The sequence below is a fragment of the Xenopus tropicalis genome, chromosome 8 (genome assembly GCF_000004195.4).
Source record: "Xenopus tropicalis strain Nigerian chromosome 8, UCB_Xtro_10.0, whole genome shotgun sequence".
Taxonomy (NCBI): Eukaryota; Metazoa; Chordata; class Amphibia; order Anura; family Pipidae; genus Xenopus; species Xenopus tropicalis.
The window spans coordinates 54232146-54249102 of NC_030684.2; the positions used below are offsets into that span (position 1 = coordinate 54232146).

A 16957-nucleotide genomic window follows, 5' to 3' on the forward strand; every position below is an offset into this window, starting at 1 on the left:
ATTATGGTCATCAATCCCTTGTCTATGGCTGTAATTCCATAAATTCACAAACATAATTATGCTTGGCTGTTTAATGAAGATCCAAATCAAATACTGCTTAATGTGCATTCTAAATTTGTGCATTTCAAATTTCTTAAACCAGCACAGAACTGCGTTAAAGTCAGTCATTATTTATTACAAATACACACTATAAAAAGAAATAATTCTGTTTTCAAAGTGATGCAATTGCACTGAAAATCATTTTCAGAGAGTGGAGATAATAGCCCTCTACATACAGTAGATTTGCTCACATTTTTATATTTGAATTTTCCTGGCAATCGAAAAAGAATATAATTGTATGAGCCTAAATTATCATTACAAATCTGTCATGCTCACATTATCCCCAGTGTGGAAAATCCATCTGCTTAAATGAGTTTAGCTGTATAGTCCAAATACCAACTGGAGCCTACAATCGCTCCTGCTTATCTCTCAAGGTGGTTTTTTGTAACCAGGCAAACTTCTATATAAGGTTTACAGAATTCTCTTAGATGCTGTAATTTATATGAAATGGGCACATGCATTGAGTTAATGCAACAGTCAGCATATGTTTTACTTAAAGTAGATGATTCTTAAAAGCTGTAGCTATAGGATATAACCTGCTCACAAATAGGCATTTATTTATCTTATTCAGTATGGAATGCCATGTATTGCACAAAATAACACTCGCTGAATTTGAAAACTTGACATCAGCGATACAGCGGTTCTTCATACAAATGGCCACATCTGAAGTCATTCAGTTATTTTCTTACAAGTACAGATGGTGGGATGTGATAGGTGCTGGGTTACACATTGCACCAGAGTATTAATTCTCGCCTGTGAAAGGGACTCCACAATGGCTATTTCTGGTTCTCAGGGAATATACTAAATCTGTTTAGGCAATGAGCAACTAGCAGGTTTCCTTTCAAACATTTATCCCTTGAACTTGCAAAATTTAGAATTTAAGCAGAGTTGCCTTTTAAAAGTAAAGGTCTAAAAGCATTGTCTGAATGTCTGATTGGAGTAGAAAGTATTACAAAGTTTATGCTGATCCATTTTCCCTGCTTAAACACATTTTCTTCTCTTAAAAAATGATGTGCTGTTCATCTCCCATTTAGCTTGTAAATTCTCAAAGCCTTATATCTCTCTTTTTTATTTTTGTTCCCAGCATGCTTTGTTTCTCCCTAACTGAAGAAAACATTCATGTGAAGGAGATGCCACACATAGGAGCAGATTTATGATTGCTCGAGCCTCCAAAAAGCTGCCAAAAGTTTTCATTTTTAAGAAAGCCAGCTCAGAGGAAAGCACCTCAACTAATAAGGTTTTTTTTCCCCCAGAAAACCTGTGTGAATTCCTTAACTGACCTGGAGTTTCCCTTATGATTGTTTGAACCCAAATATTGTCGAATTTAGCCACCTATCCATGAGGTATCTTCAGCCATACCTGTACCACAAATAGGCACTGTATATTAATACCTGGATGGCCAAAAACCTTAACACCAGCATTGAGTGAATTTCAAAGCACCTGGTCCCAATGTCATACTGGAAGTTGTAGTTTATTAATAGCTGGAGGCTAATAGGTTCATAATTCTTGGATATTTAGGTTTATGTCAGACTGCATTTTCTCTGCACCTGTCCTGTGTCCTAGATCCACCAGTCACTGCACCCATGGGCAGAATTCAGGCAGTCAATGCAAACGTAAGTGTATTCTTGTAGAAAGTCTCCCCATGTGTGCAGTGTCTGTCGGGGTACTGAATTATTTGTGTGACCAGGATGGGAGAGATCAGCCTTGACACTGCAGGCACTGTAAAATGGTTATAAGGAAACTTATAAGAGATCAGCCTTGACACTGCAGGCACTGCAAAATGGGTGTAAGGAAACTTTCTGCTGCTTTTCTTGTTAAAATCATTTGTTGGCTGTTTTCTACTGCCCCCACCCCCAATGGCATCTGGTCAGCTGGACCATAGACATTCTCACTACTTGTAAGGGAATTATAAAACAATAGGAAGGTTGTGGGAATAATAATGAACTCTTTGAGGAAAAACAAAGCAAAATTAAAAGAACTGATGTTCATTAGGCCTATGCTATGGGCAAATGAAAATCTAGGGTATGGTGTCCCCCACACTGAGAAGGTGCAGGGTAATGTCCACCAATAAAACAACCCAAATAACTTATTACTACTGAATATATATCTGGCATATAACTAAACACTATTTTTACTTTGTTTCATGCCTTCTTGTAAAGAATTTTACAGCTTACATCCAACGTACTGATATGAATAAATGTGCTGAGATGAATAAATTCTTGTGCGGTCATTCATGCACAAGTCATGTTTAGTGGGCACATCCAAAGTGATATATCCAAGCAGGAGCAAAGCAATGCAGTCTTTTTCATAAATGTTTATTGCATTTGTAATGAAGCAGTAATAGTAAACAATGTTTTGGAGGGAGCAGACGTCTATTGGCTGCTGTGACAAAATGATTAAGTATATTTTTCGGATGTACATAACAGTGCTGTTATCTGTTTTGGCAGCTTACATCAAGAGTAATGAATGAACAGGTAGTCTGTACCAAATATGCTCTTTATCAGGGAATTCTACTTTTGTCATGTTGGAAAACTCGCCATTTATATGGCACAACTGTTACTTTGCATTTATGTATGATGGAATATATAACTACTATCCAGCAGAGACCTTTGAATAAGTAACAAGCGGTGATTTTCATGAATACATGCAGCAAATATTGTTCTAGGGCATTAGTTGTCCTTAAACTATTTCTGTTTCGTAAATGCACACATATGGACACATGGGCAGAATAGAATCCCTTGCTTATTTCTCATTCAGACACAATTCCAGAATTACCAAGGACAGCATTTTTGGTTTCAAACCAAATAGTACTGAACTGACCTTCAAAGCAAGGAGTATGGGGAGTGGGATTTCATAATTCGGTTAATACTCTTCTGAATATTGAATGCATTTATATTTTTTCAGGAGTCGTTGTTTGCGCTAAAACTTTTTTTTTCGTGAAAAAAACATGTTTTTTGCCATTTATGTGTAAAAAAAAACAAAAAATGGAAATGAAAATGTATAAAAACCACAAAAAAATTGTGGTTTTCATGTTGTTTTCATTTATGTTCAGCAATTTAATTCGTTTTGTGCTTTTTCAAATTACATCTTTTAAAAAACGATTAGACATTTGTGGTTTTTAGTGGAAATGAGTTTGATTATGGTTTCAAAAACCTCTAAAACCTCAAAAATCTGAATTTTGATAAATTTTCCCCATGTAATGATCGTGTTGAACTAGGCAACCAATATGCCTGAACCATCAGAAGTACATTCTTTTTTACTGATATCCAATCAGCAGCATAGGAGCAAGAGTCAGAACTATAAATCTATCAACTGATTCACCAGTGGATTAATGGAGCAGCAAACTCATTCTAACACTGGATCATGGTTGCAGTAAAGTAAGGTCAATACCTTGCTCAATATATAAGATCATAAACATTATACAGGTATAGGATTTATTATCCAGAAACCAGTTATCCAGCAAGTTCCGAATTAAGGGAAGGCCATCTCTCATAGACTCTATTATAATAAGATTTTTTAAAAATCATTTCCTTTTTCTCTGTAATAATAAAACAGAACCCTGTAGCTTACAGGTGGCTTTATTTGGTAGTAAATATTGTTTTTATTCAACAATACTTGCCACCAAGTCAGGAATTCAAAAATAACTATCTGGTTTGGGGACTCTGAGAGCAACATCCAAGGGGTTGGTGAGCAACATGTTGCTCACAAGCCCTGGTTGGGGATCACTGTTGTACTTTCAAGCTAACATATAATTAATCCTTATTGGGGACAATACACTCCTGTTGGATCTATATAATGTTAAAATGATTTTTAGTAGACTTATAGAATGAAGATCCAAATGTCTGAAAGACCCCCTTATTGGGAAAACCTTAGGTCTCGAGCATTCTGGATAAGTGGTCCTATACTGGTATCTGGTATTCTGGTCTACAAACTGTGCTTTAAAATTCATGCTCTAACCTAGATCGAATAGAAATATATCTTTATAATATTTTGCATTAGGCTAGGAATAATATTTAAACATAGTGTTATTAATGTTCTGAGGCAATGACATTCATAGTTCTAGGTTCTACCCAGAGGTTTAGCAAAAGCAGATCAAATACTTTAGCACTTGTTTTTGTATGGGTTGTGAAACCTACAGAATATGACTAACATGAATACCTAATGAGCTTTTTAATAAATAATATGTATGTATTATTTAAATATTATGATAATGTTCTTTTGCAAGTAGCTTCCTGGCAATGCAGCATAAAGGAATACGAGTAATCAATAGAAATATGCTGTTTATTAGTTCTTTACCTCCATGGTCAATTTTGGAGGCTTTATTGTTTGCATTACAGTGGACTCAAAAGCTAATAACAGCACTAAAACACTTCTTAATTCCTTAGCAATTTTAGCAAACTTGATTTACGTCAGTATGGTCAGCTAGAATTTGTGATGAGCTACAAATTATGGACATTGATTGCTAGTGTCACGGGTCAGAAAGGGGACTGTCTGGTTTCAGAAGAGCACATTTCCTTATGTTTTGCTGTTGTCTATTTGTTACCCAATCTCTGTTTCTTAAATGTTGAGCACAGTATGCCCTCAAGTGGAAAGTAACCTTTCTATGAAAAATTGAGTGAACAAAGAAAGAAGTTAATATCACAAATGCATCGCCGGAGTTTAAAGTATCTAATATTCATGTAAATAGTGTAAAATTATACTCTTGTATAGCATTATTGGAAATCAAAATGGAAGGCTATTATGCCGGGCGCAAGTGTCAAGTCACGATGTCAGGAACATATTGGATTTTAAATCTAACAATTAATGGATGCACTGCACAAGCAGTAATGAGATGCAAGGTGAACTAGTTTAACTTCAAAGGCAAAGCTATAAAGGGGTTTACTCACAAGAAAGTTTAGGAATAGCTACATGCAGAAAAAAAAGTACTAAATGGTTTATTTGTTAGCAGAAGAATTTGCCAGCAGTGGCATAAGCAGGGGAACTTGCCTCCCAAAGTAACTGTTATACCATATACCCTTAGCTAACATCTTATTAAAGTCTTATTAATTGTGCTCATTTTTAGCAAAGGTGTTTTACGGTTTATAGTGTCCCCTTGAATCAACTACATATATCCTGATATAGCACAAGCTCTCCTAAATACCTAAGTAATAAAATGGGTGGAGGGGATGTTTTTAGACTGTAGGGTATAATTGTGTTGACTGTGTTAACAGACCAGGCAGAATTCAGTAAAACATTATCAGATGCTTTGCTTTGATTTATTAATTGTTGAAATCTAATTGCTGATTGGTTGCCTTGGGCAGCATCACCAGCAATGCTTCACTCCACTTTTTACACAGCATGATAAATATACCCTTTATTGTAGTATTCTTTTGCATCAATATGGCTGCTGGTCCTGGGAGACCATTTATTGTGCAGTGTATCTTTAAGACTCCAAGACTTCCATATGGTTATTGGACCAAAACATATAATATAATGTTTTCACATTTGAAAATACAGGACTGAATACTGGGAGTTATAGTCCCGCAACACTGCTATGGAAGGTATATGCCAACTTTAAAAATATATTTGTAGACATTTATTTCTAGTGTGTTGCCTTTCAGTGCTTGAGAAACACATGCATACACAACTAAAACCTGGTTAAATAGCACTTGAATTAAAATATATCATTTAAATTTAGCCTTCCATCTATTATATTCAATTCAGTATAATGTAATAGCGTGAATCACTATTTGTATTTATTATAAAGCGCGTGACAAGTGATAATAAATATTACTACACTGCATTGCAGGGAAAATTGCTCTTGGAATAAGACAGATAGTTTTATCATGTTGTGTGAATAATAAGCCCATCTTATAAATGTTCTTTTTCATCTGTGCATTTCTAAGCACAAATTACAATTCTGTGCCTTATCCTCTTGCAAGTAACATTAAAGTAAATACATATATATGCATGCTATATTCTTTCACAACATTGGTAATAACATTAAAGCTAAGCTAAAAATATAAGTGTCTTTTCTACTATAAACTAGGACAGTTAAAGGCAATATACACTAGCATTTTTATATGTATTTTGGAGTCTACTGCAAAGGGAAGACCTTCTTTATAAGTGTGATTTAATTTTTCGTTTTAACTGCTGCAAAGTGTACAAATCAGATTAAAGGTTCCATAAAAATCTAGAGGAGTTGTGCTCAAATATAAAGAAATTATGGCCTAGCTGGTAACCTATAACAGCTGATCAGTAGTTAGGTGTAACTAGTCATAGTCCACAATATATTAAGAACAAAATGTGGTTCATTGGTGTGTCTTATAGGCAAAGGCAAACTTATTTGTTTCTAGCCCTGTATGTATGTGGATAGGGCTGCCATCTTTTTATAGACTTCTTACTGCCCAATAGTGTGGGAGTGGGGGTAAGGCAGAGAGGGAGCAGATGGTGCGGGGCGATGATGCAACAGGGGCTGGTCTAGGATGGCAGTGGCTGAAGCTAATAGATAATTATGGAGGCTAAAGTGATCATGTACAATGTGTTGCTTTCCATCTGTAGCTAAGCTACAACTACTGTTTCAGTGTCCAACTTAGGGTTACCACCTGGTCTGGTTTTGAGCCAGATAGTTGATAGCATGTATATGACTGTCCATTCTCAAACTGCCTGTCTGGATTTCAGAAGTCTGAGTCTTGCACAGGGCTCTGCCCTGATTGATGCACAATTTGGCCAAAGACAGGTTGCCCCAAGACATCATTGCCCTGTCCCCTAACTGTCACCTTCTCCTCCCCCTGTCAAGAAGCTCCACCAATAAAAGGTGGCAATGCTAATCCCATTATATCCAGTTGCTGTCTTTGGATGCAAGAACTTTTAAACGACAACAGGATGAAGATTCTAGATATATTCTATATATATAGATATAATATAAGCAGGTTTTTTTTTTTTTCGTTTTGTTTTACCAGTTGTATGTGACTTTTAAATCTTTCTTCAATTTCCTGGCTCTGCAAAAATGCAATTATCATCTCAACTGGGATGCATTCCTTCCATTACATCCAACAGATGACCATTTTGTAATACTTGGGCTGCTGGCTATGGAGGTTTTGGAAAAAAAGTCCTTGCTTTACAAATCCATCTCTATAGTTAGTGGACAATAACTCCAATTACGCATTAACCCTTGATAATATGTTGGAGAATGCTAATAGTTGTCACCAAGCAACATTTTGGAGGAGTAATGCTGCTATGGAAAGCATATGCCCTTTAATAAAAAAAAATAATAATAATAAAAATAAATTGAAACAAATTGTAATAGCAGCCTATGTTCCTCATTCTTATTCCACAGATAGTGTACCCACTTACTTAGTGCCACTTCAGAGGAGGCTTTTTAATTACATACAAGTGATCCAAAACAGAAGTGGATTATGTGATTTTGACATCCTTATCCGATGCAATAATTAAAATGAAAGCACAGCAAATAAAGTGCAAGTTAATTAACTTCTTAATAAAGAGGTGTTCTGAAACTTTTTCTTCCGTAAGGTTGAGACTGATAGTGGGAAAGTGTAAGCGGAATTTCTACATGAACGTTATCTTCAGCAATAATCCTTTCACCCCAAGTCCCATTAAAAAAAAACAAGTTTGAGACTGGTTACTATACTATAACCCCACCAACTCTAAATGCCTGCAATTTGCAAGTGACTATGTGGTTTGTTTTCAATGCTAAGGTATATACAATATAAAATCATTTAAATATTAAATAAAACCAATAGGGTTGTTTTGCTTCCAGTAAGGATTAACTAGATCTTGGTTGGGATCAAGTAAAAGGTACTGTTTTATTATTATAAAAAACAAGGGATATATGTTTTGACATTTTTATTTTTTAATTAAAATTAAGTCTATGGGAGGGGGCCTTTCCATAATTTGGAGCTTTCTGGATGCTGGGTTTCCAGATAACAGATCCCATACCAGTAGCAGTAATGCTAAAGCAAGCTTACAGGAAGTTACAGCAGATTGTATTTAAATAAATCATATGATTTAGGCTACGAGCACAGGATGGGTAATGAACTGTATGGACCTTTTACCTCTGTAAAACATTATGCATTACAACACCTGCATGCCTCAGCATCCTTCCATATACATATGTGCAAGCATCCCATCATCCAATTTTGTATATAACTTTGTATATAACATGCTGTGTAAAAAGTGGAGTGAAGCATTACCGGTGATGTTGCCCAGGGCAACCAATCAGCAATTAGATTTCAACAGTTAGAAAACCAAAGCAAAGCATCTGATTGGCTGCTATGAGCAAAATCATTGGTAATGTTTCACTCCACTTTTTACACAGCATGATAACTATACCCCCTAAGTCTATATAACTTGTTGCAAGCATTTAATATCTGTCAGTGGCAGAACTATCTATATCTACACTTTTCTTTTCTCAAAATCACCTAAATGTTGGTTAGATGCAAAATAAACTATGTAGCCACGCAGCAAGAATGTTTTCATAAACTCAGCAATTTTTTGGTCAAGGGGTTGAATCATGAATCCTCATTTCTCAAACAGTTCTATTTAGCATCAGATAAATTGTCTTACTGTAGTAATGATTCCCTGAAACAATAAGTAAGTAATTCATCAGAGGCTAGACACAGTGCCAGCAATATGTGTCTGTAACAATATATATATATATACACACACTTGATTTGATGCCCACATTGTTCTGGGATATAAGGACTAGACAGATAATTCCTTAAATGGCATATATATATATATATATATATGTATATACTGTACTGTATAATATATATATATATATATATATCCATCCATATGTATATATGGATATATCATCAATTTTCTGGCTATCGTTCTGGCTATCTATCTCTCTGCCTATCTATATCTGTCAATCAATATGACTAGTATGAGGATTAAGTTTATGTATCAATTCTATAAAATCCCCATGCACTACCCATTGAAGCATCATATTAATTCATTTTGCTGCAGCTATAAAGGCTCAAATTTCATGCCTCAATCAGAGGCTTGTACATATTTAAATGTTTATGGCTCCACACAGTCCTGCTTGACTGTCATTAACAACTAATGCATTCCTTATTATAGTACTGCCATTAAAAAAAAAAAAAAAAAAAACACAACTCCTGATTATTCACAAGTTGTAGGCTTATATTACAAAGCCTGCAATCTTTCCATTTGTGTATTGTATTTATGAGAGCATTTTCATTTTTAAACCACCGAGATCTCTTCCCTTGCCAGCAGGGAATAACTTAAAAAGAGCTGAATGCTTTTTTGTTAAGATGTTCAAGTTGCTTGAGGTCAGTGTTGAGGCAGGGAAGCAGGAAGTAAGGGACAGTGGGCTTTTTGGCATTAGTGCAGGGCCTAGAGAAAAAGCAAGGGTCCATGAGAGGAAGGCTGCCAGGATAATTTTCTTTCTACTATGTAACCAGTATCACTGAATAAAGAGAAAGTTTGGTTAAATGATTGTATCTTCCAAATATTAATAGAGAAGAACAGAGCTCTGCAAATAAATTTGGAAGAGTTCCTTGCAGATCTGGACTGGGATCCAAAATGGGCCCTGGCAAGTATACAGAGGCCCCAACAGCCCCCACCAGCCCAATAAATAGTGACTGTCTAGTCTAGTAATAGTGACTAATGCATCTTACAGCAGCCCCTCTGGCATTTGCCAGATTGCAAATCAGATTGCCAGTCCAGGCCTGGTTTCTTGAGATAAAAGAAAGAGAATGAGAACTTAAGGTGGCCATACACGTAAAGATCCACTCGCCTGGCGAGGTCGCCAAGTGAGTGGATCTTCTCCCGATATCCCCACCTACAGGTGGGCGATATCAGGGGAATTAAGGCTAATTCGGTCATTTGGCCCTGGGGCCAAATGATCGAATTAAAATGACTGTTAAGGGCGCAGTCGGTTTGGGGACAGCATCAACGAGCCAATGTGGTCCCCGATCCGACTGAATTTTTTAACCCGCACGATCGATATCTGGCCGATTTTAGGCCAGATATCGGTCAGACAGGCCAGACATTGTTTCCCCTACACCCCTACACGGGCCGATAAGCTGCCGAATCGGTCCAAGGGACCAATATCAGCAGCTACAATCGGCCTGTGTATAGCCACCTTAAGAGTTCCCAGGGGAAGATTTAAATTCTTTATCTTCCTATAGGGGTTAAAATCACAAGGAAACTGAAAATTTTTGCTGGTGCTTCAAGTGCTACATACTCATTTTTGTTGAATTTTCTTGACATAATGTCTATATTTTGCTTTATTACCTGCGTCTTTAGCTGCTGGTTTTCTGTCTCCAACGCTTTGATTTTCTCCTCTAGTTTCTGAAGCTCAGCCTGTGCCTCCTGTCGAGCTGTGAACTCTTCATCAAACTGCAAGGATCAGAGCAAAAAGGCGTCATTTCCAATAGACTCCACACTTATTGCTTCAAGAGAGCTTTAAATGTTCCTTCTTTGAAAAGGTTTGGTGAATATAATTCAGACAACCCAAAACACACCAAAAGATTAATCTCTCCATTTGTGTGTTTATAGGCTCCAAGAACAAAGTACAGCACACAAGCGATTCGGTGAGCTCAAACGACTGATGACTAAACTCCCCTGGAAGTTGATGATACCTTTTTAAAATAGAATAAATTATACCATGCTGAGCAACTTCTGCAAAAACACAAATAAAACATACTGAAACTTTGATTTTTGAAACTTTTGATTTCTCTGACCAACTACAACAAAGTATTTCCCTGGACTTATTTTTTTTTCTCTCTTTTCTTAAAGGAGTGGCTAGCAATACAATATTTTTTTTTCTTCTTCTTTAAAATATAAAGATATAAATAGTTGTTTGTGGATGGTTGGTGCTTATTCCAGCATTGTTACAATCTGTCTGTAACAGACTTATTGTGGTTTGTTTAGCAATGTAGTTTTCCCAAGTTTCCCCTTAAAAAAAATCACCATGCTGTTATTGTTAAGCGAGGTCCCAGTAGGGGCTTTTAACTGTTTGATTATTAATGTGACTGTCTGCAACACATAAAGCTTTGTCACTCCGCATTTATCTGATCAACTTATCCAGGCCTAGGGTTTCATGCAAAAAAGGACAGCAACCATATAGATTTAAATAGTTGCAGAGACAAAATATGTTGTGCTTAAGCTATTGCAGGGATCCCTAACCTTTTTTTCACTTGTCAGCCACACTCAGAGTAAAAAGTGTTGGTGAGCAACACAAGCAAGTTCCATGAAGATGCCAAATAAGGGCTGTGATTGGCTATTTGATAGCCCCATGTGGACTGCCAGTCTGCAGGAGGCTCTGCTAACTTGCAGGAGGCTCTACTTGTGCCTTAATGCTTTGAAAGCTTGCAATGCCAAAGAGTTGGTGAGCTACATATAGCTCACAAACCACTGGTAGGGGATCACTTGCCTATTGTAGCCCTTAGACATTTAAAGGGCAAATAAATATTATTTCATGTAGGCATTCTTCTTCAGCACCCCAACTTGTTATCAAAAATATATTTCTGTTCAAGGGCTGTGAGTGAAGTCAATGAAAACAATTCAAAGTAGAGTTTATGTATATATTTATAAGGGCAGATATGCAGTCAAGTAATGTTATGTATGCACAATAAGCTCTATTCATCCTTTATCATCCTCTATGTGAAAATAAACGAAAGAGAAATTCTATGTATAAAAAAAGGATATATTTTCCCTTCAGCACTTATCCCTGGCACATTAATAAAGATAAAGTTCACTCTGTTGGGTTGTTTATTGAGCTGCTTTTGTTTTAAGTGCTTTGAATTGAATTAGAAATGTTTCTCTATTTATAAATTGTACATTTTCAAGAGAAGGTATACATATGAAATAAGAGGGACCTTTAGCTGTACCTTTGCTGGAGTCCAGCACAGTTTTTCCATCTATCTGTGCTATTATTGCACTGTAAGTCTGCATGGATTTGGCCAGAAAGCCTGGATGTTAAAGTCAGTTTTATAGCTCAGCTGAGCAGTTTAAATGGGGCAAGTAATTAACTACAGTAGGTTAATTAATTTTAAACCTTTTTGTTGTTAGACATCTGTGAAAAAATATTTAGGGACATATTTATTAAAGCATTACATAAAAAGCTCACCACAGAAAAATTCACCCACTTTCTATTCATTCCTATGCATATTTTAAATAGTAAATTCTAATTTTTACTCATTGATTAATAAACTTCTAAAAATTCTATAGGATGAATAGAAAGCACGTGAGTGTTTCTGTGGTGAGCTCTTATTTCACACTTTAATAAATATGCCCTTAATGTTTAATGTAGAAAATGTCCCTTCTTAGCTCCTAGAACCAGACTAATATTTATATACTCATGGAAGGTACAAACAGGTTTTACACCTTTCATACTTTCACTTGGGGATTGTGTTTTCTTTATTACTTAACTATTTCATTGTTTAAGCAATTTTGCACTATTATTTGTTTTTTATTCCATTTATGCGCTCCTGCCATAATTATCTACGAACATTTGGGACCCAGTCAAAGGGGTGACTTGAGGAGGAGCAGCAAGATCACACTTTTATCAGTTCGATTTATTTATTTATTTTAACACTATCGGCCAAAGAGCGCTGAGGACTTGTATATACTGTACTAGACAAACAGGTTTTATGTGTGACAAGGCTATATTTGGAAGTAAGATGAACACCGAAGTCACCGAAGTCACCTCGGTAATTGACCATGATATCAGACATTGTCATTACTACCATTTTGTACTTGAATATTGCTACATGAACCACATGCCTGGTCCTTACTTTGGTTTCTATAAGAGGCTTAACATTACTTGAAGCCTTGAAGCGTGACACTGCACCAAAAGGTACAACAAAGATAAACCCATCTATAGGCAAAAAGGGGACTTGTTTCTAAATATAATTTCTTAGTTAAATCACATCTTGGCTTTCAGTATGGAGGCAAATATTTAGCTTCTTCTGTGTTAAATGATCTTTATTAAGCTCAGTTTGAAGCCACTCCAACATTCAAAAACCTATGTCATGTATTGTTGGCAGACTGCTTGCTGCCAATGCACAGCTCATTGCCCACTGCACACACCGAACATCTAAGGTTCCTTTGAAATACTTCAAAGCTGTCACTTTTAGAATAGCTTCCCAAATGTCAGTCACAAAGGTGTTTGTGTTCTGTGTGTGCTTTGGGCTTATTAGAAAGAGTAGCAGGGATCTGGAACTGTCAATTAACTTCTAGACACATGTGAATGGTATTTTTCTGCAACATGCAAACATAGTTTAAAAGGCTTATCGGCACACAAGCCTATTTTCTTTCTGTCTCGTTCTGGCAGCAGTTCAATCAAAGCAATGTCAGATGAGTAGATGATAGAATTTAGCGGCGTTGAAACAATGCACCTCACCTTGCGCTTGATATATTGTTCATTCTTAATTGATCAATGGCGTCTGCTTTATTATTGCAACCTGGAATTAGGTTGCTAATAGATATGCAAAAACATATTGTGCTCAGCATTTAGCAGTTGATGTTTGTCGAAATAATACAGCAATACAAGCCCCAACTTAGCAGTCCAGACTTGATACATCAATACTGACCTTTGCGATACTGACAAAGATCATGTAAAAATGCTGCCAAACATTGATCAGAACAGCAAATCAATACCTGTCTGCCAGCCAAGGAGGAAAAAAACAGCCTTTCCAAAAGTGCCCTAATCACAGAAAACCAATTGTCTATGATTTAAATGACCATGATTTATGGCTTCACCTTCTTGGAAAATTCTGATGCTTTCTTTTCGCTTTCTTCCACTTTTGCCTTGTCCACACAAGCATCTGCAAACAAAAAACAAATATTATTCTGTACGTATATAGAAAAAAAACTCCAGCCAAAAAAGGCCAAGTACTACATGTACATAGTTATATAGGGTGAGAATAAATATTTCAGACAAGTCTGCTGGGATTTATGCTTCATACAAATGAATAGCTACCTGTGATAATTCCCACTGGAATGCTTCTATGGTTTCCTAAATATTTAGTGCAGCCCAGATTGACGGTCATTAGAGTTTTACTTGGGTGAACACTTATTATTCTAAAATATCTAGGGCAGCAAATAATAGGCTGGCTGATATTACAGTGCTTTCAATATGTTTCAAGACATGGTACAAAGAAAAGGGGGCACTGAATGAATATTGGAGCTTGGAGGCAATGTTGAACCAAAATTGTATGGAAACCAAGGCTGTAAGGCCGCTGTGTTTACAGTAGTCAGACAGTGGCATTATAACAGAATCCACCATAATTTGCATAACTCACATGAATGATTGTATCTGGATTCCTTTAATATATCAGGTATGTAAATCACCAGGGTATTATCTGGTTGTTATATATATTCCACAGGGTATATACAAATAGGACAGTTATTCATATAACAGTATGCCACAATGGACTTATTGCAGCATGCATTATTATACAAAATACATTTTAAAATTGATCATTGCTTTAGAATACAATTTTCATTTATGAGAAGTAAAAACATCATACAAAGAAGTAGTTCACACTTGCCTATAAGATGACTGAAATCAATATCAAGTCGACCCCTATATCTGAAATCAGGATCCATTCCGCTACATTGTAGTACAACTTGTCCAACACATTCATCTATGACCTTGTAGTATTGTGGCCTGGTAGGGCAAAACACAGATTACTGATTAGATTCATAGGATGTTATTTAGAATGTAGTGCATGCTAATATATCATAAATAAAGGGCTACCATAATTTATTTGTTTGTTATTCTTAAAATTACTATGTATGAGCTTTTTAAGGCCACTCTTTGCTCGAACAGTATTTAAGGGTCCTAATAGGGGTGGGTATTGTAAACATAATTTCCTATTCTCTTGTGTCTCATGTTGTTTGGACAAAGGGGACTGTTTCTGTCATTCCAATGCCTGACCTCTGGTCCTAGACTATTGCCCAGTAAGGTTACACCATATGTTGACCATGTTAGCACTCCTCCAATTGTTCAAGGCTTATCATATATGACATAGACTTAACATGAGGGCTGTGTAAATGAGTCAATGCAGGTAATAAACTAGGTACAGGTATGGGACCCATTACCTGGAAACCTGTTATCCAGCAAGCTCTGAATTACGGAAAGGTCCTCTCCCACAGATTTAAGTACAATAATGAATTAATCCTTACTAGAGGCAAAACAATCCTATTGGTTTTATTTAATGTTTAAATGATTTTTTTTAGTAGACTTAAGGTATGGAGCTCCAAATTATGAAAAGACTACTTATACTGAAAACACCAGGTCTGGCGCATTCTGGATACCAGGTCCTATACCTGTACTAAACAATTCTCCAATATAGGATGCTAATAGAAAACTGCATATAAGACCCATAGAACCTCAATGCAGGATTTATAAATCCCAGTCACCATGCAGAATACTATTTCAATGTACAGGAGAAGATTAATTAAAGAATATTATACCCACTAAATGAAGACAAATCGACCAATGAAGAGTGAAGAATATGGTCTTTACTGCTGTTTCCAAGTTCTGCCTATTAAGAGGAAAAACCTATTTTTTTTTTTTTATAAAATTGTGAAACATAAATGTACCACATTTGGCAATTATGTAAAATCAAAGTACAGTCCTGTACCTATTCTTCCATTTGGAATGATCTATTCATAATATTACAATGGAAAACCATATGTTCTTATGGATTTTATTTGGTTTGTATAACGAGTGAGGGGACTGCTACAGCGCTTAATGATAAGTGTGCTGCCCGTTTCCCATCAGCTGGATTTCTAGTTGGCAAATAATAAAGAAACTACAATAGTCAGGGGAAACAGGCACTCAAAGCTGGAAACTCATTTTACGGAAAAACATTTTAATCATTGCATACAATGCTGTATCTACAGATGATTGTATTTGAATATTCAAAATTCACATCTGTCCCTTTTGTTATCTTCCAAATGTCTCTGAGAAATGAATGCAACTTTCCAACACGCATTAAAAGTAAGTGTGATTTGAATATGGAGTTAAAACCCCTGGATCTTTTGCAGCTTTAAAACAGATAAAAATAGACTAGTCTTACTTCCTCCAAGCTTTTATAATGAACGTGCCTATAGTCGGAACTCTCTCTGCAATTGGTTTTGACACGATCTTTGTTTTTGGGTTTAAAATACAGTTCATTTATTAATAATTGTGCGACAAGTTAAGCCAGTATTTCAAGCAGTTGGATTGTCACGGTTATTTTTCAACAGATGAAAAAGAAAATTTTAAAAAGTTTTCAATAAATTATTTGCTTAATATTCATTTTATGATATTGTGCTATGTAACATGCCTTCAGGGGGGTAGCAGATGTAGTCCTTTCAATACAACTCTTGTTTACTTCTATTGCTTAATGTAAGGTGAGAAAAATTTATTAATTAATTTAATTTCTTGATAGTAGAAGGTGGATGGATTGACTTTTTCTTTATACAAGGTATTAATTCGCTAATGACAAAAACCTTTATAAACTAACACTCTCATCCAGTATTATGGCACCCTAGTTGAGTAACCCAAAGTGGACCACCAGTGTTTAAAAGTCCAACTCCTCTAGAACAGTTAAGACTAATTGCTGATTGCAAGGGTGCTGAATAATGGCAAATACAGGACATATTAAGCTGCTTTGAACAACCCATAGCTTATTGGTCTGCAACCTTTAGTTACCCAGGCTATGCAAGAAGAAGTTATGCCAATATTGTACCTTGTATATTTAATCAGACATTTTGGTTTACAAATTGAGACAGCTTTGACTTTACAACCCCCCCCCCCCCACACACACACACAACCCTAAACACCAATTTGCCCAAGTGGTTAAAATTTGTTCTTTCCCTCTTCAAACAT

At 36.0% G+C, this 16957-nt stretch overlaps 1 protein-coding gene across 2 annotated transcripts in view; it reads right to left on the reverse strand.

The window, feature by feature from the left end:
- diaph2 (diaphanous related formin 2) overlaps positions 1 to 16957 on the reverse strand; it is a 760530-nt gene that overhangs the window by 521941 nt on the left and 221632 nt on the right. For both annotated transcript variants that reach the window (XM_031890756.1, XM_031890755.1), the window contains 3 exons: positions 14628 to 14746; positions 13837 to 13901; positions 10366 to 10470 (listed from right to left, as the gene is read on the reverse strand). In XM_031890756.1, coding sequence (XP_031746616.1) covers positions 10366 to 10470; positions 13837 to 13901; positions 14628 to 14746 — 289 coding nt within the window. The remainder of the gene's footprint in view (positions 1 to 10365; positions 10471 to 13836; positions 13902 to 14627; positions 14747 to 16957) is intronic.